Genomic DNA, 25,993 nt, shown 5'->3' with positions numbered 1-25,993 from the left:
GAGTGGATTTTCTTACAAATGTCACAAGTAATCATGAAAAAAATTTAGGTGCTCTTGTTCCTAATATATATAGAACAAATTTGTGGGTAGCCAGAATATTTGGTACTATTCTAATTTTATATTATTTTAATTTAATTTTATAGAATAGCAAAGTAATTCTTCCTAACTGCTTGTAAGGAAAGTTGTTTGTTTTTAGCTTTCTAAAGGGGGAGGACATACACAGATCCAGTGGTTTTCTAACCAGAGGAAAGACTTGGATTCACGCTTTCTAAATGTGTCGCAAGGTGGACAAACCATAAACTGGAAAGTTTGAAGAATGAGTATTAAACCTTGAGCTTGTGAATTGTGTTGAAAAAAGTATCTTTTTCTGTAACAGACCGGTTTTCTGAATTCCTAGTTCTTGGTTGATGTCAGTCAGTGCACTGTATAAATTTTGCTGTAGTTTCACTTTCAGCTGCCTCAAACACTGTGTGATAAGCATTGAGCTTGGCGTGCTTCTCCTTTTGTTAATTAATTGGGCTGAAACAGAAGTGTGCTGTGGTGGAATAGGGAGGTATAGTAGTAAGGCTTGCACATCACTTTCTTATATTAAAATGAATAATAAGCTTGTATATCCCCTTAAGCATGCATTTGTATAATTATATTATTTGGAGACATAAGGGTTTGTTTCAGTGGAGATTTTCTGTCAATTAGTAGATGTAGTGGTAAATGTACCCAAAGGCTGAGGAGTTTGAACATTGTGTTAAGTACGTGCTGTAGAATATTGAAGTCCCTGCATGTGTGTTTTCTGTGTTGTCTTAATTTGCTAGTTAGTGTTACAGTGTGAGAGAGTTTATCTGTAGAGGAATGCTTGGATTTTCACTCTGAATTCATGCAGATTGAAGGATCATCCTACGTTTAAACAACTCGGTGTATTCAGCGGTAGTAATAGTAAAGCAATGCAAGATTTTATGTAGCGGATAATAGAAAGAATGGATAAGCCTTACTCTTTACTATTAAGGTACTTTGATGTTTGAAGAAGTTTAATTTAAAAATTTGCTTCCTTGGTAGTCTAGTCTGTTCAGCTAAACATGAGAACTCGAGGCTTAGCATAATGAAATCACTTGTAAAATTCTGCAGAGAGCGTCTTGGAGAGCATGACTTCTAGCAAAAATGTTAGAAGTAATAATGGAATAATGGCAGAAAATAATTAGGTGAAAAGACAGAAATCGTGTATCTTAATAAGGTGCATTTGAAGGACAGTCCAAATGCCCTGAATCTGCATATCTACTGGTTTATGAGATGTGAAATTTGTAATTTAAATTATATTCAGCTGTGCAATCAGCCAAATTGTGAAACAATTCACATAACGTTATTTCTGGGATCCAGTAGGATATTAGAGGAACTGCGTCTTGGACAAAGGCTCTCATGATACTGTCTTTTAAGAGCGGAGTTTGCTAAAGCCAGGAAAGTGTTAATATTTCATTCACTTCTGCAGCATCACTTTATGCCTGGGATAGCTTTGGAGGAAAAGACCAGCCAATTTCTATAGGAAGATTCTACTGCTTGCTGGTTTGTAACCAGAATGATTAAACATAAAAAAGAGCATAACAACTATCTTATATCTGTTGTTCTCCTTTTCTCACTCATGAGAAAAAACACCCATGACTAATTTTCATGTGAAATCTTTCCCTCTGTGTTCTGTCACACTTCATGCACAACTGTAAAAATACAGTGTCTTTTGAAATGAGCTAAGCTGTTTCAACTTCTCATGTCTCTGTTCAATGGTTTCTAGAGTTGTACAGTAGCTCAGTATTGCCTAGTTCTTACCTCTTGGCTCCCTACTTTCAAATGAGATATTGAAAGTAATATCAGCACTATGCTATATATTTCTTGTTTGTTTCTTGACCATTGTATAGTTGTCATAGCTTGGCCGATACCAGCTTTTTTCTTTGTTCTTTTGAGATTCTGTAGTACTCATGGTGCGGAATGAATACAGTATTATGCATTTGTATGTTATATTAATCATGAGGTCTGATTACTTGGTGCTCAAGACTGTTCTGAAAGTACTTTCCAGTGTTGGCACTGAGTAGTTACTGGAGACAATAAGTAGAAACATATATTGAGAAAAATGAATGCAGAAAATGTAATGTGTGTAATGGGTGGGCTAAGACTTTTTGACAGGCATAAAATCACATCAGCCAGTGTGTGTTTATATGTATTAAACAGTTTAATGTGAAGGATAGGAATGATTGGTGACAAATACAGATTGAACCAATGTAAGCCTGATCATGTACTAAAACTGCAATGTTCAGTTCTCACCGAACACTGACTGCATCATTTCATAACTGCAAGCTTTGCAGTTAGTTCTGTGTATTTGCCAAAAGGTGACAAATCATTAGACTTAATCCATTTACTTGATTTCCTTGTCTTTGTAGGAAATAATTATCCCTATCCCGTATTGTATTCAGAGCCACACCTCAAAATCCTTTTGTAAATGTTATTAGCCAGAGCAGAAGAGGATTCTGCTGCAATAAAAGTACTTTTGTGGATTTATGCAGTAGTCATGGTTAATCTCTCTCAATCAGAAACATGTTAGTTGTAGACCATAGATTACTTGCCTAGTCAGTATGAAGGGGTCTGTCTTAGTGTACAATGAAAGAACACTGGAATATATTTTAAATGTCAGGATCTTCTTACTCTTTCCACTTTCTAGAAAGCAGTTTTTTGTACTCGGCCTTTGCAATAATCCCTTGTACTGACTAGGGGTTAGAGTTGCTGGCAGCTCTTCTGTCATCAAACTGAGTAAATTGAAACTGTGAGAATATTTTTGTGACCTCTTTTAAAGATATGTTTTGAAGAAGTTGTCACAGCATTACTGTTAGTTCCTCTGCTCATGTGGATGAGAAGCACAAGCAGGTATTGCACAACTTTGAATAGAACATTAATAGAGTGTATTTTTAGTTAAAATGTCAGGAAAAAAATGAATGGAGTGTTTACGGCAGTTTTTTCTAGATATACAGACTACTGAGAAAGTAAATCCAAGTCACTTTGAGAGGTAAAATTCTCTAAAAACATTATTTGAATGTACTCTGTTACAAAAGCTTAATTCCTGTAAGGCACAGCAATCAAGTGTAGTTGATCTGACTGTTTTGGGCAGCCTTTGAATTGAATCGTAGTGATACTCAGTTTGTTCTGTACCTAGTACATTCTCAAAATATCTTCATCTTTCCAGTGGATAGGATGCTGTGTGCAAGTTTGCATGCACCTTCATATGGCATTATTCTCCTGAGTTAGTTTTCAGAGTTGAAACCACCTTTAGAACAGTTGTGCTCTTGATTGTGTGTAGTCTGTTCTTAGAGTTGGTATTCCCCTGTGGTGGCTGCTATCGGCTTTTACGTGGGCTTCTCCTGAGTTGGTTTTACTCAAATGGGTGTAGCCATACTGATGGAAGATCAAGTAGAAGAGTGGTAGGGTTAACAGTACAGAATAACTGTGACTTGTGACTGTACTGGTGGTTGAGCATCTTTGAAGTTATTTGTAAGCCAGAAAACCTTTAACATGATAATTTTCAGTCTGTATTGATTTCTGGACATCAAAGCCTTTTCCTGTGAGAATCCTTCTGGACTGCTTCAGAAACTTCATGAACAGGTTCTGCTTACTAGTGCATTTCAACAAGAGACCATCCCATTGTAAAAATTGGTACCTTGCCAAACTTTTAAAACATAGACTTTTGAAGTGGTTGTCTCTTTTGCTGGTCAGGTTTTTCTCTACCAGGTACTCACTACTTCTCTAATGATAAGGTAGGTATTGGCTGGAAGAATGAAGATGCTAATTTTCTGAGTAACAAATTCTTATTCTCTTTTTCAAATGCTAAGACCTGGCATTAGTGTTGTGGAGTAATAATACCTTTAACACTTTTTCCCAATCTGTATTGTGGAGTATGAGTGTTGGCTGGGGGACTTGTACTGAAATGACTCTGAGTACACTTCCAAAATTGAAATAGGTTGGAGGAAAAAGGAATATGCTATGTTACTCAGCGTATGAGTGGTAATTATAATCATGGGTTGGCTTAAATCCTGTAAATGTTTCCATATATGCTAATATATTTAAATAAGTATAATCATTTAAGTCAGATTGAGGGCAATAAACTTCCAAAATGTAATTTTACGGCTTGGAGAGGGTGCATTTTTGTGTGCGTGTCATGCAAGGGCATAGTCATAGGTTCTTTAAGCAGCAGGTAAATACTGGATGTGCTGGAAAATGGACACTTTTAGTTTTCTTTAACTGAAAACACCAGTTAAACTTAAAACTCAATTCCTGGGGGGGGAAAAAGGGAAGAAAATTCACTGAGGCTTTTTGTCAAGGACTTAGTCTGAAATAAAATGTCACATGGTTACTGTTACTGGATGACTTCTGAGAGCAAGAAAATGTCTCATAGGGTGAGAAAGCCACTTTAAGCAGTTCTGGTGTGCTGGACCAGGTTGAATTCTATTATTCAGAATATAATTAATTTTAATACAGATTATGCATTAAAAAGTACATAATAAAAGGAGCTCTCTGTTCGAAGTGTAATACTGTAAATCTGAGAGTTTGGGAAGCTTTCTCGCTCATACTCCTAGAATGAGCATGATCTATTTGCCCATTGTAGAATGACACTGTGTGGTTCTGTGAGCGTTATAATGCATAATTGCTGTCTTCAGGGCTTTTTTCTTCTGAATGGAAGACAACAAAGAAACCCAAAGTATAACACTCTAGCTCTGATGTTGTTTTTAAATAGAATGAGTCAGGTAGCTGGGATTTTTTGACTTGTCTGTAGAACATCTTGACTCCCAGAGGTCATAAGTAACTCTTGGATCTTTTTTAAAAACAGCATGAATTTTTATCAACTTACTCTAATTTTTTTTCTAAACATGTTACCAGTTTATGGGAGCATTGTCTAATCTCTGGATAACCTGGTGATTTAAGAATACAGAAAATGAAAATTCATAATTTGCATTCTGCTAATTGGTTCCGACTTTTGTGAAACGTTAACTTCTTTAAAATCCTTTCAGAGTATATTAAAAATAAATACATGTAATAGAAATTATTTATTTTTTGATATTTAATTCTCAACCTTTTGATTTAATTTGAAGGCTTTTTAAATGCTTTGCATCCTATTAATACTAAACTAAGTAAATAGACAAGTAAATACTGCCTTGCAATTTCATTATGCTTATAGCTGCTATTGTGCCAGTTAAGGTAAAGCTATTTTCTTCCTGTAGTTTTAGTTTATAGGGTGAAATTGTGTAATGATTCATTTGGTCTTCTGGGTTACTTGTGGGACTATAGATAGAAAACTTCTGCATTGGTTCAAGATCAACCTCAAGCTCTGATGTCTAATTGTTTGCATTTACTGCTGCAGAGCTTAGAGCTAAAAGAAGATACAGAATTGCATTTAGAACCTGTTCCTCAGCATCTGGTTCATAATACTGAAATTGAAGATGACTGCTGCCTTTCTTTTTGGTTATAGCAAATACAATTTCTGTAACTGAGGAAGTCAAAATGATAAGTAGAATTGGCTGGAAGAGAGAAGGTAAATTCAAAACCAAAGGGCATGCATGTGGAAGGTTCTTAACAAGTGTGAGCAAATACAAATACAGTATTTTAATTAAATGGATGTGGCAGATAAGAGAATGTGGTCCTGATCAGGAGCACGAGCTATAAATGTGTATCACGGTCATGGTGTTCCTTAGGCATCAGAGTGAGGGGCAGGGGAAGGGGCAGTAATAAACTACATTAAAATATACCCTTGATTAACAGCTTCTGTAAATTCCTATTGACTTGGTAACATTTGTATTTTGTGGGTATATGACATTTAGTGGAACTCTTTGCCCTTTGTGTTTCAGTGATAGACGTTTGCTACAACCTGCTCAGGTATGTGACGTTCTCAAAGGAGTTATACTGGTCATCTGCTACTTCATGATGCACTATGTTGACTACTCTATGATGTATCATCTGATAAGGGGACAGTCTGTCATAAAGCTCTACATCATCTATAACATGCTTGAGGTAAGAATGTTGGCATCAGAATATCAAGCATGCTTTTTTCAGACTATCTAAAATATTGTTGTATTACAGTATTTGTACTTAAAATATGGCACATCTCGTATTCTCACAAATGTGCACACACCCATGATAATAAGCCTAGGTGCAGGGAAACAGACAAGTTCATGAAAAATAAGTTTTGTAGGTACTGTTTCATATTGCCTAGTTCCTGGAGCTTATTAATCAATTTAGTTGGAAAAAAATTGAGAACTGGAAATGGAAGAAGAAATGTCTTAAACTGAAATGCAAGTGGAATGAATGAGGTTTTGAACTCATTGAGAAAAGTAGAAACTATTGATTTGAAATAGCGATAAGACCCTGAGAGAGAACAGAGAAGGAAGATCGTAGAAGACATGGAATTTGGTTTTTAGTTCTTTGTTATGGAAGTATAGCTTTCCTTGTATGCAAGGACTCGTGTTACTGCTTAACCTGTCTCAGTCCTGGCTAGCAGACAAAAGCCTGAGTACATAAACAGTAAGTTGAATGAATATAGTGAAACAAGAAAAGCACATTCTGTTTTGGGAGGTAAGATAAAGAGAAATTCTGGGGAAAAAAATTGTTTCTGTTTTGTTATTTAATATAAAGCATGAGATTTTTAATTGCACTTCTATGATCAATGATTCACAAAGTAAATAATGTTTTTATAGCTACACTCTTATCTCCATCCTACAAATACAGAACATATTAGGAATACAACCTCTTAAAAGGATTCAGTCAGAGCTTTGTACACGAGAGTTACTCTATTAGGATTCTGGGATCTCTGAATAACATATTCATCCTTGTTTGAACATCTGTTGTACCTTTGTTTGAAGACTGCTAAAACAGGGCTACACTTTGTGCAAAATCTGAATATTTTGTCTAAAGACATTTGTTCTTTCCTCATAAAATATTAAAATATTGCATAAGGAATACACTTCATTATCCTAAGTGAAATAAATATCACACAAGCCACCTCAGTTGTTTATTCATAGGGTTTTGTTTCCTTTGATTTTTAGATTTGCTGAAAGACATGTACAAATATTAAATTGGCACTGAGTTACTATGTGGATTTTAGTTGTGTTGAGAATTATTCATCCGTATATAGTTCCATAATCTGTGAGAGATTATCACCTACTAAATAAATCCATGTGCTCAAAATAGTAATTTCTCTATTTCAAGACTACTTCAAGTTAATTCTCTAAAGCTGAGAAAGTACAGCACTATGTGCTTACCATGTAGTTTGAAGAGAGACTGCAGTGTTTGCTGGGAGTTGGAAGCCATGTGCCATTCCATTTTGAATGAAGAGGAGAAGAGTCAAGTTTCTTTGCTACGTTTGGCAGAACCAAAAGTGTGTCTCAACTAAGAAGCACTGCCTGAGTTTGTTTTTTTTAGGAAAGGGGGAAGTCTGTTACCTCTCATAGTTATTAGAAAAATTACATTAGACTTTGAAGTTGGAACTGGTATTTAATTTCCATGGTGTCTCATGAAACCCAACATGCCAAGCAGAGGGCATGTTTTTTAGGGGGCTTTTTTACTGTGGTAGATTGCAGCTGCAGTATTGGCAGAAAATGTCACAGGATCCCACTGAAAGACTTGGTTGATAGTCAGCTTTCAACAGTGTGAATATTGGCTTGCTTAGACTACTTCGGTGAATTTTGTTATAGGTCTTTGCTACTAATGCAAGCAATGCTTTTTAAAGAACTGTTAAATATGCTTTTTTTTAAGTAATTTTATATTTTCACAAGTTCTCAAAATAGGAATATCTTTTTAATTTAGTTAAATCACTGAGCAACAGAGATGTTTACAATGTCCTAATGTTTTCGGCTGTTGACAAGTCCAGGGAATATTGTCCTGGACAGATATGAGGAATGCAGAATCTGCAAATTATGTGCTGAATGCTCCAGATAGACAGCCTAAGGGGAGCATTCAGCACATTTGGCTTAAATGACACTTTTCTTTTTTAGATTCAGACCCACCGGCTCCTGCTCCTTGTGAAGCCCCAGTGTGCGTTACGCTGGTGACAGCACTCACCATGGAATTCTGCTGGAGCCTGGAGCCGGCATGTAGGGTTTAGGTAAGTCATATTTGGAAAAGCAAGCAACAATATTGTGTGGTGGGTTTTAATATTTTCTGTCCTCTCAGCTAAGAAACAAGGATTGCTTAAATAAAAAGGAAAGCAAAACCACCATATTCTCTGTTAAAACCCTCACAATATTGTGAACAAAAACTTACCAAACTCTAAACATTCTGTAGTTGGTGTTACTACACCAGGTGTAATTACTCAATGGGTCATCACAATGAGCAGGAACCAAATAATGCAAAACACCTTAATTTACAAAATTTAAAAGCCGAAAACAATACCACTGTAAATATCTCTCAAACTGATGGGTTTTTGAACTTCAGATTTATGATGATTCATCAGCTCATGGTTTTGTTCATTTTATTTCATAGGTGATGCTTAAAGAGTAGCATATAGTACAGTTTACTTGAGACATCCAGTAAAAATTTGTTTTAATTCAGCCTTTGTATTTCAGGAAACTTCAATAAATGTTGGCTTGAGTAAGTTAAAGTATATGACTTCTCTGCCTTCAGAATCTTTACGTTTAGAACTCTTAATTAACAAAGTCAGGAAATTATCCCAAATCTAGGTTTACTTATGTTGTCCCAAGAACTTTTCTAGTTAATAGGTATGGTTCAATATTTGCAGGTACATTGTGCACCTAGTTCTATATTGCTACATGTTGTTTTAACATGTCCCAAATTGTTGTCTTACAGAAAGACAGTAAGAGGAAGTATCAGTTGTCTTTAAGTAGAGATAATCAGTTTTTCATATTTAACTATTTCCGTTTTGTTGAGTTAGTAAGCAATTAAAGATATCTTTTTTTTTTTAGCCAGACATGTGCCTTGTGATACTGAATTTAATTTTTGAAGTACTATTTTTGTTGTCCTGTGCAGCTTAGTTTTAAAATCACTGAACTGTAGTGTATAGGCAGGAAAAAAGTCTTTCCTTGTAATGATCTTCAGTTTTACATGCTTGCTGATGATGAAGTGTTGAGAACTGGTGGAACTCCACGTGACCTTTCTTGCTGTGGTATTGAATTACAAGCTCAGATTGCTGTCCATGTCTTTCCTATCTTTCAGATTAATGCTGGGTGTTTCTTCCTACTTGTGCATATATTCTTTGGGTTACACTTCAGCTGTTTGTAGTTTTTTTCAAACCAATTTGCCCTTTTTGGCAGAATTTCTAGTCCCTCTTGATCACTTGCTATTGTGTTATAGTACTTTTAATTTTGAATTCTACTTTATGCAGAGATTTGTATTGAGTATGTACTTTATTCCAAGATGTAAGGAAACAGTACAGCGAAATCTCATTTCAGTCCTTTTTGTACCTGTAAGCTGATGTTGCTCCCTATTTGAAATTCACTTTTCATTATTTTTTTTTCCCTTATTAAACCCAGAGGGATGGGAAAAAACATTTAGGATAGTTTGGCACAACATGGTTTTGTTTTATCAAAGGCTGAAGTTTGAACTGTACTTGGATGTCTTCCAAGGAAGCATCTAAGATAACACTACATGGTTATATATTGTAAATAGTGTTGAAAAGGGGATAGTAAATTTGAGAGGGAAGGTAAGCTGCAAAGGAACAGTATCACTGAAATCCAGAGTGGAAATGGAATGAACAAGAGATGGAAAGTGATGAATATGTGAAACTTTTTCTAGGTTGAGCTGTACTTACGGTAGCATATTCAAGTGTCTGTGAGAAAAATATTGCTTTAAGGCAGTAAAAAGTTGTTCTTGTTTAGGTGGCTGATCGTCTGTTTTCTTCATTTGGGCAAGATATTTTGGATGCTCTTTACTGGACAGCTACAGAACCTAAGGAAAGAAAAAGAGCTCACATAGGTGTGATTCCTCACTTCTTCATGGCAGTTCTGTATGTCTGTATCCTTTTTCTTCAATAAATTGCAAAATTTTCTAAATTAAATTACACAGTAATTGCTCTGCATTATTTTAGTTGAATATATTTGAAAAATTGTGTTGCTAAATCAGTGTTCCGTTATTTTCAAAGTAATATTGCCAGTACACCAGGTTTTTAAAATGAATGAAAAAAACCTTTTAACCTGTTTTAAAAAAACCCTTCCTAATGGTATACCAGTGAGTAGTAGACAGCTTTTTTTAATACTTAATGTGTAGTAAAATGAAAAACAGTAATTGGATAGTTCATGGAAACTTTGATTTCTGATTTGTGTTTGAGTATTTTGTGTCACAGGGTCTTGAAGACAGTGGGGGTTTTTTATTTAGTGGAATGTTACAAACACCTGGCTTGAAAACATTTTCTTGAAATGAAGGGATAAACTCATGCATATTCAGGTGCAAATGAGTTTAGTGTGAAGTAACCTTACAGTGAACTGATGAAAATGATCTGTAAAGAGATATGTAGTCCCATAGATGTGGTGATGAATTTAGAATTCTTGTATTTTCCCCTGTTTTCTCTGAAATCTTTAGGCTAATTTTATCTCAGATTTTTCCTTCAGGTTGTATTGCTGTTTCTCCTGACTAATGTCATTGGGCTCTTTTAGAACAAGAAAAATTAACATAATTATTACATGCTACAAAGCACTGTGGGTACATTACACTGGTTTAAGTACACTGTCTTGCTGTAAATCTAGTTGACAGGGAGATAGAAACTTTTTTGTTAAACTTTGGAAACAAAATAGGAAATTCGACTTTTGGTGCTGTTCAGTACTGTTGTGCAGAAAAATTATTTCCGAATATGCTTCCTTAACCCTGCTATCTAGTCCTGCATGCTATTCTTATAATGGTTCAAGCAACAACCCTTAATGTGGCCTTCAACTCCCACAATAAATCGCTGCTTACCATCATGATGTCCAATAATGTAAGTATGTAGCTTTATTATATAGCTACCCTAATTTTTTTCAGCATCCTTCATCTTGTGTGTATCGTATGTCTATTTGCATATTATTTGATTGTCTGATTTATTTATATCAGTTTTTATCAATAAAAACTAACTAGCTATTTTTAAAAATTGCAGTTCGTTGAAATAAAAGGAAGTGTTTTCAAGAAGTTTGAGAAGAACAATCTTTTTCAAATGTCAAACAGCGGTATGTATAGCTGTGCTAATCAGGAGAAAATGTGAAGTGAGAGGCTGATTTTTTTTAATTTATTCATTTATTTAATTTTGTTGTTAAAACAGCTTTACCTTCGTGAATTTGAGCGTTCTGACTTGAATTCCTCATCTCCCTGATTACTGTTTGGTTCAGTAGGACAAAACTGGGATTCTACTTCCAGGAACACTGTTTTTTCCATAAATGGCTAGTTTTTATTTGAGGTGCTAAAACAACCTATTGGCTCTGTGCTAAAGTTGTTATTAAATACAAATTTCAGATTTAAGTTATGGTATTCAAAATATCCATGCTTTAAAGTCTCTGAAGTCTTCTATGTTTTCAAAAAGTTGACTTTGTAGTGCACTGTGTTGACAGTGATCTCATAATGGATGTTGTTTGGCAGTTGTGGGGATGGATCTTGAAATACTCACACACACACCACCACCACCACCCCCCCCAAAAGAATGTAACTCTGAAGTAGCTGGCTTATGAAGGGAATACCAGAGATGACTAACTTTTGACATGCTAGCAAGATAATAGTAGAGGGTACTTAGGAAACATGTTATGCATCTGGCACTTCTTAACTGTGTTGCTGCTTAGTATGAAATTTGGGAACTCTTACTCAGTGTGTCTTGAGAGGAAGAACTGTTACAGGTATCCTTTGATGGAGGTTCTTTCTAACACCGATATCAGCCATCTGAAATATTTGTTGAATTCTTGGTTTCAAAACTAATAGGAGAGATTGCACTTTAAGGTTGTACTATAGCTTCTTTGCTTGTAATATTTTCTGATCTTTGAACGCGTTTGTTTCTGTTATTTTGTGCATGTGACTTTTTTTGGTCAAAGCTTTTTATACAGATAAGCAAACAAAATAGAACGTATTTTTTCATTCCAATTCCTATTTTTTTAAACCAGAGAACTCAAATGTCCAATAGGTTAAAAAAAAAAAAATGCAGCTGCTTATTTAAAAACAGATGATTTGGAATTTTTTTTTATAAAGAGTTAAACTTTCAACAGGCTTGCTTCAGGTTTTGAATTCTGGCTATTGATGTGATTTTTGTCTAATTCATCTGCAAACTGCAATGATATTACGTGCAAATCTTAAATGGCAATTGTTTTGTGATGCTTTGGATGAAAGACTATTTACATAAAATCTTAAATATAGTACGTAACAGAAGAATTAGTGTTTATTCTGTGCTAATAGTATGTATTTTTGGTTCCAAGATTTAAATACTTTTTTTTTAAATTAGATGTATTTAACTTTACAGTGAGAATATCTAAAAGTGATGTTTACTAAATATTGAAAGAAAATATAGATGAGTTTTCTTAAATGTTCTCTCATTGATCACAATACTTGCAGAAAATAGTTACAAGTACACACCTAGCTCTCCTACTGAAAGGCGAGGCCTCTTTCTTGATTTAAATGTTGAAATAAATCAGGGACTGCTGTTAGAAATGGCTAGTAATTTCCTCCATAAAAAGCACCTGCAATAATATGCTAGAAGAAATGTATATCAATGTTTTATTGCTAGACATTACTATTGAAGAGCCATAATAGCAATATCAGGTCTCACTTTATCACTTGGTGGAAAAAGTGATGCCATTCATTATACCATGTAGGGATGGAAGCAGGTGAGTACATACATTGAAGAGTGCACAAAACAAGCTAATTTATTCCCTTCAAACAGGTAACTTCTGGAACCATGTCTCAGTATGGTTATAAATAGCAGTGTCTTTCTTCTCATAATTAAATAATGTAGACAGGTTTTTAGGAGAGATTTTCACCTCTTTTGAACTTGGAACAGCTTTATTGCATCACAGCTTCAGTAAGGATGGATCAGTATTGCTTCAGTTCATGTATTCTAATAACTTTATTATCCTTTAAATGTTTTGTTTCCTGCAGCTGAAATGGTAGTGGGTCTTGGGTTGGCATGCTATGCCAATGCTATATCCTACCTCTGGAAATGAGGCTAGTCTGGTTCTGTGGACTGAGCTTCCAGTTAGGCAGCCTTTGGAGTGCTTTGTGCGTCCTAGAACACGATATGCTTAAACTGCATGCCTAGACTGAACTAAACTGCTAAAATAAAGCACTAAATACAGGTTCCCCCATATATTTCCCACCTCTCCATTTCTTCCAGCTGTTTTCTCAGGTCTGCAGTCTCTGCTGTAGGGCAACAATGGCAACAGTAGCTGATTAAGCTTAGACAGACTGAATGGATGCCCCCTTGCCCCACCTTTTCTGGGGCTCTGCTCAAAATATTACCGTTGTCTCAAACCCGTGGTTTAAATTCAGTGAAAAGGTACTGATTAGTACACAGAAGCTAAATATACTAATTCTTGGGGGGAAGAAATAAGGTCAGTCTCACGCATCTGAGGAACTTCTCATGAGAGTAGGTGAAACTCCCATTTAACATGTTAATCAAAAGAAAAATACGAACTAGCAGAAAAGTGAGATATCAATGACCTCAAGAGTAGACATTGTGATCAAGAGAAGTTGCTACAAATAGAATTCAAAAGCAAATAATCTTGTGAATAGAAGCGTGAAAACAGAAATGAACTATTTCAGTTGTACTTTCTAAGACACGTCCTATATTGTGTATTGAAATACCTTGCAGAGCTCTGCATGGTATTGAAGACACTATATAGTAAGACACCAGGATATGAAGTGCCACCAAGCTACCAGTTTAGATCTGGAAATCATTTTCACTTGGCATTGTGCTCAGCACTGGCTTGTGGATAGCAAGCTGATGTGTGGCTGTACTATTTTTCCCAGTATTTCCAGTTCTGGACTTAGTGTCAGTGGAGTCAGTGATCCTTCTCACCTTTCTATGGCCATTTAAAATTCTGCTGTAGCAGCTAATTTATTAAAACTTCAGGACTAAAAGAACTGTGGATCATCTACATAAAAACTAATTGAACAGACCATGAGATACACATTGGTTACACAGTTATCTAATAAAACCACACCTGTTATCTTTTAGGTGCAGGAGGTCAGCAAAGATCTTTGGGTTTGTATAACTGCTTGAGATTGCAGCTACAGAATCTGTGATTTCAACCGTATCGGCTCCTGCAGCTTTGATTTGTCAGCTGCAGCAAAACTACTTTCACATTGTCACCCTGACTTTTACTAGGAAATTTATGTACACCCAGGCAACCTAAACACTGTGGCCGTTGGAAAAGACTTCTATACAGAAGACATAAAACCTTATATTTGTTGTAGCAGGAAGAAATATTTCCCTAAATTTAAATAGTAAATTCTCCTTTTGAAATAGATATCTGTAAGCTAATTTTGTAGCGTTCAGGATTAGTGAACGAGGAGACCAAAATTATAAAGAGAAGCTCTTTCATCATTGTTGAAAGCCCAGCATGCTCCTTTCCTTTATGCTTTTAAATGTCTTATTTTAATTTTAAGCTGTGCTCTAAACTAAATTTTTCACAAAACACAATTGTACCTCATATGAAGAAGTACATTAGGAGCAGTGCATTACGTTATCTGCTTCAGTTGGCTGTTTGGCTAGATTATTCCTTGTCTTTTAAATCTCTTGTCTCAAAAATTTAACATTTATTCTGAAGCTTGAGGAACTTCAGGGGTTTTTTTCTTTTTAATTTCTTACTCTTTTTTTTTTTCCTTAATTCTGTTCTTTCTGCTTTGTTCCCAGTTTATCAGTCTCTTTGGCTGTGATCAAAATACTGAACAGCCTTTATTTTTACCTTTGGTCTCTGGAATTTGAACTGCTTTCTCATGTGTCTTTAGGTTTTTTTAATACCATTTTAATACCATTACTCTAGTCCAGTTGTTCATTTTAAGGATGAGGGATTTGGGGGCAGGAGTACATTTAAGATGATTCCTTGTTCAGACTTTGATCCTTTCTTGTGCTCTGGTCACTTGTGAAGCAGTAGTTGTCACTGGAGCTACTTAGGATTTGCTGAGATGTAAACCAAAAGATCGTGTTTCACTTCTTACACACTATTATTTATAACCAGCTTTTGATCCACACATATAAACAGTGGGATTAACATGATCAAAATTATTTTTTCCTTCCTGATTAAGGATTCCTGCATGATGTGTCAGGGAATCTGGAAGGAAATAGTTAGGTGTTTTAAAGACTATTTTCTACCCAGGTGAGTAGAAGTGCCACTTCGTATCTCTGTTCCTGGGATCTCACTGCCCTTCTTGTTAGTTACCACTGCAAAGTACCTAAGTTCTTCAGAGTTCAGGTCCTTCCTGAATTAGTTCAGTAATCAATTGTTTGGGATGTTGGCTAACTAATTACACTAGTCCGTACTAGATGCAGTGCTGTCCTAGAAACATCCTTCCTTTCTTTGGAGTTGACAGCTTTTTTTTTTTTAACTAGATATAAAGGAGAGGTTCACCAATTATGTGCTGCTACTAATTGTATGTCTAAGAAATATGGAACAGTTCTCATGGAATCCAGGTGAGTAAACTAACAGAAAAATTAAATACAAAATGACAAATGCCTGTGCTATCAACAACTATCTCTTGCTGCTTTCCTCAATCTGAAAGATAAGGGTAACTAGGACATTTAATTGACGAATCTTAATTTGTCAAATACCTTAGATTCTTGTCTTTCTATTTCTGGCTTTCTTGTAAGAGTGACTCTATCCTTTCTGCTAGAAGTATATGCTTATGCTACAAACATACATAGTTATGTTTCAAGTAGTGTCTTGAATGATTTCTTTCCAGCCCTTTCCTTTCCTTGGAGTCCATTGAGGATGAAGGATCCCCTAGAGAATTTTATTTTGTGAGGCTAGTGAGATTGAAATTTGATAGAAGATTATGTAAAATTTTCCATTCATAATTTAATAGTCATTATACTTAGAATTTTAATACCATATTGAATAAATATAGAGTAAAATTTGGATTTTATTTTATTAAAACTTTGTTTTAATAATTTTGAGCCCCAATCTGTGTGGTGTATTTTGCTTGAATGTTACCAGTCTGCCTAAATTTTACCTTAAGCACCTAAAACCACAGGTGCGCTGTCTATTCCTCATACATACTGAACATCTACTATCTAGTACGTGCAAAGATTGTCTTCCTAGGAGAGATAAAGCTTTATGAAGTAAAGGCTTTAGAACCTGATCCTAATTGTGGTGTGATTGTGTAGTACTGATAAGTTTCTAGAATAGCAATGGAATAAACGAGAACTTGCACACCACGCGCTGAGTGGTGATGTAAAGCTACAGACTCTTCAGATTCTTGAGGATTTTTCACTGTTGAGCAAAAGTGTTGTAATTTTTGTTTTGTATACTGGCATCAAATTAAATGGCCTAACTTGTTTCTTCCCAACCTTCAGATCATCTTTGGGTGTTATTCCCAGATGTTTGCATGGTGGTTGCTTCAGAAATTGCGGTGGATATTGTGAAACATGCCTTTATAACAAAATTCAATGACATCACAGCAGATGTAGGTATCCTGTTTGGAATGCTGAGTGCTATTTTAAGTTGTAGTTTATTTTGCTAATATTTTTTAAATATTAAAATTTATTCCAGTGCAGAAAATGTAAAAATTGTTATTTTCCTATATAGGATATAATTTGGGAAAGCTTGGTAATTTCCTGATACAATATACTTCTGAGGATCTTTATAATGTGGAACACACATCTCTGCTTCTAAATTAGTAGTTCCAGATCCATAAATTATTGAAAGTGTTGTATAACAGTTCACATAATAACTACAATTCACATAACTGGCAGATCAGTTTGTGAAGCGATCACTAGTTAAATTGACAGAAAGTTACTTGTTCTACAGTCTAGACAGAGCTTGTACCTTTTCCTAACAGAATGGATTATAGGTTAAAATTCAGTCTTTGGTAAAAATAGATATTGTGAGGCTGCTGAATCTCTGTTCTTGCATGTGTGTTAAAGGTGGAATCTGAAATTAGAGACATATTTTTCCACTGTCCCTGGAGCACTAATATGAAGTATGTTATGTTAGTTTCCCACTCCTGAAAATTCTTAGGCCATATGTGTTATGCAGTCCTTCTTTTAAAGTAGTAGGTGAGGTTACTTTTCGTGTGTTGCGGCATGATACGTTGACCATTTGTCTTGCATGTTGTGTGAATTCAAATGCACTTGATAAATTTGTGAAGAGTTGGTGTTTTTTCACTGTTAAAACCACTTTTCAGGAAATGAGATCAGAACTTGGAAGTGCTATCTCTTTCAGCATCTCTAAAGTAACTACATTGTGCAGCGTAGAAACAAGTTTAATAGATCTACTTAATAAGCTCCCTTATGCCAGAGGCACTTATGCATGCCCTACTTTCATATAGAGAGTGTGGAAAAGAGCAATAATGAAGTCATGATAGCAAAAAATGTAGCATGCTTCAGTGTGCTGAAACAGCTGGAGGATGGGGGCTAGTGAGTGACAGTTTCGCAAGATTTATTTAACAAACTTTATTTTTTGTATGAAATTCTAAAGATTTATGGTTGCTAGGTTAGGCTTTTTCAGAAGTTTTGAACACCCACAGCGCAAGTTGCCCTGCCACTTATCCTTAAAACAGATGCTTTTCTGTCTTAATATGCAGAACTGTTTTAAAGAGAAAGAAAAGCTTCATTCATCTTCTGATACAATTTGCTTTTTTTCATGGGATCACTTACTTAGTATAAGTAAGCTCTCTCATTTGTTTAATTTGATTCCAGTGCTAACTTTCATGTAGCTTAAACAAATTCTGAATGGTAGGAAAAAAGTAAACATGATTTCTCTTACTTTCTGTTTCTGATGATTCTCAAATTCAGTAAATGCTCTATAAAGTCTCATTCAATTCCTAATACATAGCATAGTGTTGTTTGTATATAGACACAAGTTACTTTATTACAGAAATATAGGCTCATCTGTTGAAGGGTGCAATTAGACCTCAGAAAAACTGGGTTTGATTCCTTCAGCCTGTGCATAAGTATTTATAATATTTTTACAGAAATATTTTATTAAAATCTCTGTTGCTTCTATAAAGTGTGATAACAAATTAATCACACATCCAATGTGCTGGATTTTTTCCAGGTCTACAGTGAATACCGAGCCAGTCTTGCATTTGACCTTGTTAGCAGTCGACAGAAAAATGTAAGCCTGAAAATAAAGACATTTTCTTGTATTAACTAATGTAATTGCTATGGGGGGGATATTGGAACAAATACTTAAAGAAATACATGCAGAACTGCTACGCTCCTACAGCACTAAAATTCTACTCTGCTTTTTTTAATAAGAGATAACAGGAATATTTCCTTGTGATTTATATTCTTCTTTTTATCCAGTTCACATCAGTTCAGGCTTTATTTAATATATTGTTGAGAATTCTCTTCCAAATATGCTTATAGTCAGGGGATGGTTGTAACAACTTTGATTACTGCTACGCTCCTACAGCACTAAAATTCTACTCTGCTTTTTTTAATAAGAGATAACAGGAATATTTCCTTGTGATTTATATTCTTCTTTTTATCCAGTTCACATCAGTTCAGGCTTTATTTAATATATTGTTGAGAATTCTCTTCCAAATATGCTTATAGTCAGGGGATGGTTGTAACAACTTTGACGTTTTTGAGAAATATGGGAAGTAAGTAAGCTTAACAAGATGTTCTTGAGATAATTTTAAATTACTGTTCTTCTTGCTTTATTTTAACTATGTTGGATCAAAATACAGTATTCATTAAGAATTAATATTATTTCTTCACAGGCAGTGTGCACAGATGTATAGGGATGTTTGTACCGTGCATGTTACTGTTGTGGCATGGATATTTACAGGATGCACAGACTGCTTGTGTTTTTCATCAGTACTGTTTTTTGGAAGGCTATTTACAGCACACCTTTCCTGGATGAGTCTCTTAACTATTAGTGAGTGCTCTGGATGAGTGCTCTAACTATTAAATGAACTTTATTATAGTAATTTATGTAGTTTTCTTGGGCATGTTTAATAGCTATTGCTAGGAATGCAGTAGTTATACCTCATAAAGAAGTTAGACACTTTCCATTACAAATAATTAATTATTAATAATTTGTTAATTAAAAAACCAGTTTATTAGTTCTGAAAACTCCATTACTTTTCCTAAGGATCCTGTGTGGAAAATGAGGTAGCATCATATAGGCACTAATTTTGGCATGATGTTCAATACTGCATGAAAGCTGTCATGCAAAGTAGTTGTGTTTTGAGAGTTCAAATGTAAACATATTTTCAAAATGATTTTACCACAGTTGTCCTGAGGCTAATTATAGAAGTTTGTAGAATGATTTAAAATTGCTAGTGTGATGGATAATTGTTCTTTTATCCCTGTTACGTGTTTTTCTGTATGGTATTTGAGGATCAAAGTCAAATTAATACAAAAAGGTCTCTAAGCTAGTAATAATGTACAGATGCGTTTGGATTCAGTGTCCTAATTACTCTTGATTTAGAGATTTGTATTATACTCCAGTTGCTCTTGATTTAGAGCACTGAAGCTAATCTTACTGGTCATGGTAGTACTACATTTTTGTCCGAGAATACAGCTATCTGCATTTGACTTTCAAAATGTGAATAGGTACACTTTATACCAGTACAGTGTTTGTTAGCAGAGATTGATTCTTATCTAGAGGGTGTGCCAAGCTAAAATAAGCTCATTCCTCTGCATAAATAGTTCATTATTCTTCCTCTTTTTTTCCTAGGCATATACAGATTATAGTGATTCGGTTTCCAGAAGAATGGGTTTCATTCCTCTTCCACTGGCCGTTTTAGTAAGTAGTATCTTTCCTCTTGATTTTCTGTCAGTAAGATCTCACTTTGGGAATATACGTCTGTGAGATAGCTAGCTCATTTAGATGTTTTGAGGATGAAATGATTACCTTAAGCTACTGAAATGATGCTGCAAGGTTGAGTTAGTATTCTGTATAACCTATATCACATACTAATTATGACTTCACAAATGTGTTACTGTTTATCAGCCTTCCATAGAAAATTGAGTATTAATTTTATAGAATTTATAAGCACTTGAATTGTAGCAGTGGGATTAAACTACATCTGTGCTTATTAAACATTTATTCCTTTTGGCAATTATCCTGTTCATTCATTCGGAATAGTCAAAGCAGCTGGTTGCGAGAAGGTTAGCAGTAGAGTACTAGGGGTTTTTTTTAGGTTTTTCATAGGAGTCCTTGTGGTCGTCCCTGTAATGGTATGCTTAATGACTAAATTTTCTTTTATATGGGGCACTGAGCTTCTGAGCTATTGTCAAATACATGATTCTGAAATAGTTGACTCTGTTACATGGACATGCTGCTATAAAATGAATCACTTCATTATTGGAATTGTGTCCACATGCTGTCTGTTCTGAACTAACTATTGCAGAATGTTTTCTGTAAATAGCTGCTCTGACTTTCCCCATACACACATGTAGACAAGCAGTAGTTATCATGATACTGGGAATGTATCCTTGCTTTGCCAGCAAAGAAGCCAATTCATAAATTTTCCTGGAAGAATATCAATATGAATTAACTTTTAAATGTAATGTTCTCCCATAGAGATGGGGGAAAAATACTATTGACAGGCTTTGCCTAGTTTTTTTTCCAGGATTTAAAAAACAAAAAAAACCCCAAAACAACTATGACCATAATCATGATTTCTTTTACAACTAAGTAAAGTACATCCAGTGAGAATTCGGTTGAAATGCTTTTTTCAAGTTAATTGTGTTCTGGTATGATATCCTGGATACTAATAGGTTTAAAACAAACTGAAGTGCTTTGCTAACTTGGAACCCTGACTGTGAAATACTGAAGTAAAACTGAGATTTCAGGATCATTTGTTACTGAAACTTGGGATTCATATGCCTAGTCCACAAAGCAATTTTGTGTTCAAAATGTTAGCATAGTGTGAAACACTGATTCTGTTTTACTGCATCAGCATGTCTTGACATTTTCCTCAAAAATTGTTAACCCAGTTTCCAGCCCTTGACTTTTGGGGGAGGTTTTTTTCGCTTGTTATTTTATGCAGAAGTCAGTGGTGAAAGAAACATTATCAGACTGTAGTTTTAGCAAAGTTGCAACTAGCTGCTAGTATAATACTTATTCAAACAAAAATCTTGAACAGTTAGCACTACCAAGGGGAACATTAAAATAAATTTCCATTAATGTAAATGTTTCTACTTTTGTCTTGAATTTACCAAATAAGAAATGTCTGTTAAAATATTCCATTAATAATTGTGTGCTATGTTTTAACTGTTTAACTTTTATTCTTAAAACAGCTCATCAGAGTCGTAACAAGCTCAATAAAAGTACAAGGAGTCTTAGCTTATGTTTGTGTTGTGCTGTTCTACTGTGGGTAAGTAAATGCATGCAATTGAAAAGCATTTACCATTATTTGATCAGATATGTGAAAAAAGCTTCTTTTGATACTGCTAGGTGTAAGTGTAAACACAGTTTATGTTCAGTAGAACATAAATGTAAAACACTTACACTCATAAACTGAGAGTGCAGATTGGTCCCTAAGTACTGTAACTGCATTGGGGGATTATAGCCCTCAATAAGTAACTTCAGTAATGAAAAGAACTAATGGACAAATGATTGAAAGAGTTTATGACAGACAAGTACCATACCTCTGCATAAAAGGGGAAATTGAATTCTAAGGAATTAAACTTTATGTGAAAAGAACGAAAGATTCAATATGCCAGCAAAAACAAGCAGTTTAAGTGCTCTGAGCAGATCATGAATTCTCTCTGGTAGTTAAATGCAAGGTTTCTTTGTGTTAGGAAACTGCTATATGAAAAAAAAGTAAATGCAAGGCTCAACTTTCTGGGAAGGCTGGGATCAGTAAGTAATCTTAGCTAAGGAATATGATGTCTTGTGGCAATTTGTTTTCCAATGCTGATGATTTGCAGGTATCCCTTCACTGCCAAGTCAGTTTATACTTGTGTTATCCTTAACTTCTCACCAGAAATTTTTCTTCCATGGCAACTGTAAAAACATCTCAGATTGTGTTGATTAACTAAGTGTATTATCCCGTGAACAACAGGGTCCCATTAGCTCCGTCAGAAGGCCAATACCCTCTGTACTGAAAACCTCTCGATTCAGTACGATTCCCTGCTGCAGAGTAAGTTCCTGCCTGACCCCATCGAAGGAATCACTTTATAGCTTGAAGCATGAAAACTAATAAATCAGAAAAAAATGTTACTTTTTCCCTTGTCGCATTTTGATTGCAGACATCAATCAACGCATCGCAGTTCAGCATATAGAAGAGTGTTTAGCACGTAAAAAATATAATCTGAATTAAGGAACACTACATGAAAAAACAGCAAAGGAAGGGGAGCTGTAACAGAAATAACTGTACTTTGTTCTTTATAATCACGTGTGGACAGTGGATTTGTATCTGTGGGACAATTCAGGAAACAAATGAAAAGAGTACCAGCTACTAGGAAGGAAATTAATTCTATCCCAGCCGAAACCAGGACAGATATGTACTTCTGAGATGCGTTTAGTTGTACTTTAAATCCAATCTACTTTGCCTGTCTTGTGGCACTTGCTGTAGGGGGATGACCAGTTTCTAGGAAAGCTGCATACTGAACTGTGTCAGCGTTTGTTGTCTCTCCATACTGATTGATATTGGTGTCCTCCTAAAATTGATCATAAAGAATTAAGTGATTCAAATCGCTGTAGCACAGAGAACCTGCCTACAGTATTGTGGGAATATGTCTTCCAATGCCCTACCAAGTTGTGTTTGTAACTGAAGGCAGCAAGGCTTGGGAAATAAAATGCTTCTAGGTCTGGCGCAGTGGTTCAGCAGGTACGCTGGAAGAGAGGCTGCTGTTTTACAATACCTTATGAAAAGAATGGGATTACTACACATTTTTTTACGAATAGGTAGACTCTTATTTCTAATCTGACCTTGATCTGCAAAAAAAGTAGAACTTTGTCTGATGTGTCTAGTCCACATTAGTGGACATCTCTTTAGTGTCAGATAACTAGGACTTTGAGATATTTCATATAGGCCAAATATTAAAATGTTAGCCATATTCCTCTGCACTGTACTTTGATTTCTTCCCCAGCGTACCACGTGCTGTGCCCATGTTCTCCCTAAAGCCAGCTCTATATAATTGAAAGCACTAGCCCCTGATCATCACATTCAAGCTGTGGTATACCAAGCTCAACACCTTCATTCTGCTCAGTGGTTTTTCCTTTTTCCCCAATATATGTATATTTTCGTACATCTACCATTCCACTGCTGCAGCCTAGTCCTGGATTTTTCCCTGTCTCTGTGGCTTGGAGGATGGAGGGCAGGAAGAAGTAATATGATTAACATGAAGGATTAAATGCTGCTCTTTGAAGGCATAGGTCACACGAGTAAATATATTTTGGTTTATTTTGTCCTTATTGAAAAGTGAGAACAGATTTTTACGTCTGCCATGATCTCAGATTTGGAGCTAACTCACCTCTTGCATCTTTCAAGTAATTTGTGTTCTGAACATAAATTTCAGCTTTTCATCAGATGGTTTCTCACTTATCTATGCTATACTAATGTGATAAAATCTGAAACAGTTAACTGGGCAAAGGATTGAGATTATAATGTGGAGGACATTGTTTTGTATTGATATTAACAACTGTAATACTGTAAGTTATACTATTGAAGAATCTTGCCCAGCATATGAAACCAGAGTTTTCTTTCTCTAGGATTTTGAACAATGGCAAACTGTGTTGTTAGAAATTTGAGCCTGGGGTGAACTGGCAGAAAAGAATAAAGGAGAATCGCTATAAACTCTTGCTTAATTTTCCATGAGAAGCTGGAACTGATACAGTAAAGTGTTGATTTATGGCCTTTTCAACTTCTGATCTCATTAAATCAGAGTCAAATCATGGCGTAAACACCTACTCTCTCAGAACAAAAGCATGTTACATAAAAAAATGTAGGAAAAACACCTCTAAAACTTATTAAAAGTGGAGGAGAGCTTCTCAACTCTCAAACAAAATCTGTCCCGATAACCTAATAAAATTGTAGAGAATCACGGCTTTCGACTTGTATAAAATTATATCTTCGTTGTGGTTGCTTGGATACTAAAATGTCAGTTTCTTCTCAGTACTGAAAGTGGTCTTCTCTGCTCATTCTTCCATGTCTCTAAATTTCTTCTACGAGTAAATGCATTGCGTAAAATTCCATTAAAAGTGCAGTGTACTTTGTTTTTCTGTTTGACAAGTTCTGATTACATTAATGCAGTGAGAGATAGTGAAGCTGCTGCTGAAGTGTGCTTGGGTCACTTTATAATTAAGCAGTTAGACCTGCTCCATGGATCTGTGAATGTTCACTTCAAGTCATCTTTTTAGTCTGTTAGTGATGTACATAATAAACAGATTTTCAGAGAGCGGAGAATGAATTTAGAGTCTGCATTTGGTTCACTTCTGTTACTCAGGTTGATTTGTGTAGAGAATATTTATATTCATCCTACAGAGAATAGATCACTATTTCCTTGTTGTTCTGTAGTACGCCTTCATCTGCTTCACCTCTGCTTTTACTTCTGGAGTGGACGTTGGTCTGGGTGTCGTGTAATACTAGCAATAGAACTTAAATTTTACAAACCTCATTTGAGTTGTAAATCTAAAAGCACTTGATGGTAGATGAGACCTTCCTGTTCTTCAAATAAGAAGACAGGTGTAAAAGGGACTTCAATGATTTGCTGAAGTTTGTGCTGGAAATTAGTGATAATAGAAAAGGAATCTGCCATCAGCTGGACTGTGCTGTGATGGTAATGCAGTGCTGCCTCTTTGATTTGTTGAGTTTTATGGACTGTCTTTTGTGATGTGAAAAAGGACTTTTTATGATTAGCCTGTAATTTGTGAAAGCCAGATATTTGCTTTCTTGTGGTTCAAAGTCCACTAGTGATCCTTGGCTGGGCACACTTAAGGCTACTCTTAACAGTAGTGCATTTAATTTGGACTTGCACTGTTGAGTGCCCTTTTTAGTTCTGTGTTTAAATATTTGATGTATTAAATGGCTGCTTAACTGTCCTTGTAGTCCTTTTGTTAAACTATGATAAAACGATGTTTTTTTCTAGATGTCTCCTGGAAAAAAAAAATTAAGCATTGAATCTGAAACAAATTGTTAGGAAAAGGAAATTACCTTTTGATCTTGCTATTGGAGGTAATTAATTTGTTAGCTAATTCTTCCAAGACAGCAGTAACCATATGCAATTATTTTAATATGAATAATTACAGTATGAATAATGTACAATTATTTTAATATGCTAATGCAAATATGTAAACAAATCCTTTTATTTGTTCAGGTTAATATCGCTAAAAGTCCTTAACAGCATTGTATTGCTGGGGAAATCATGTCAATATGTAAAGGAGGCAAAAATGGAGGAGAAATTATTCAATCCTGTCCTGACTGCCACCCCAGGGAAGCCGGCTGGCAAACAGCAAAGCATGTTTAAATCTACCCAAGGTAAGGCTAACTGCCTTGTTTTGTTTTCAACTGTAATGAAAATTGCTTTCAGACTAAATTTAACATTAAACCAGATGTATGACATTGCTGCACAGTAACCCTGTTGCTGGACCTTAATTGTACCATGTCACAGCTGTAAACACAAGTCTGTAAATGTAATAGAATTTATTGCTTTTAGGTCATGCATCTAGTTTGTGCAGAGTCAAAACCAGTTGGCGGCTGGTCACAAGTGGTGTTGCCCGGGGCTCAGTATTGGGTCCAGTTCTATTTAATATCTTTATCAATGATCTGGATGAGGGGATCGAGTGCACCCTCAGTAAGTTTGCAGATGACACCAGGTTGGGCGGGAGCGTTGATTTGCTCGAGGGTAGGAAGGCTCTGCAGAGGGACCTGGACAGGCTGGATCGATGGGCCGAGGCCA

At 35.4% G+C, this 25,993-nt stretch overlaps 1 protein-coding gene across 2 annotated transcripts in view; it reads left to right on the top strand.

The window, feature by feature from the left end:
- Positions 1–25,993, top strand: part of TAPT1 (transmembrane anterior posterior transformation 1) — a 42,661-nt gene that overhangs the window by 11,618 nt on the left and 5,050 nt on the right. For both annotated transcript variants that reach the window (XM_009279107.2, XM_019472020.1), the window contains 10 exons: positions 5,868–6,030; positions 9,849–9,984; positions 10,842–10,939; positions 11,096–11,165; positions 15,524–15,604; positions 16,487–16,596; positions 18,189–18,248; positions 19,821–19,889; positions 21,389–21,465; positions 25,412–25,572. In XM_009279107.2, the coding sequence (XP_009277382.1) occupies positions 5,868–6,030; positions 9,849–9,984; positions 10,842–10,939; positions 11,096–11,165; positions 15,524–15,604; positions 16,487–16,596; positions 18,189–18,248; positions 19,821–19,889; positions 21,389–21,465; positions 25,412–25,572 (1,025 nt within the window). The remainder of the gene's footprint in view (positions 1–5,867; positions 6,031–9,848; positions 9,985–10,841; positions 10,940–11,095; positions 11,166–15,523; positions 15,605–16,486; positions 16,597–18,188; positions 18,249–19,820; positions 19,890–21,388; positions 21,466–25,411; positions 25,573–25,993) is intronic.

Source organism: Aptenodytes forsteri, unplaced genomic scaffold (assembly GCF_000699145.1).
Source record: "Aptenodytes forsteri isolate BGI_AS27 unplaced genomic scaffold, ASM69914v1 Scaffold242, whole genome shotgun sequence".
NCBI lineage: Eukaryota > Metazoa > Chordata > Aves > Sphenisciformes > Spheniscidae > Aptenodytes > Aptenodytes forsteri.
The sequence above is the reverse complement of the archived record's forward strand: the minus strand, read 5'-3'. Positions and strand labels throughout refer to the sequence as shown.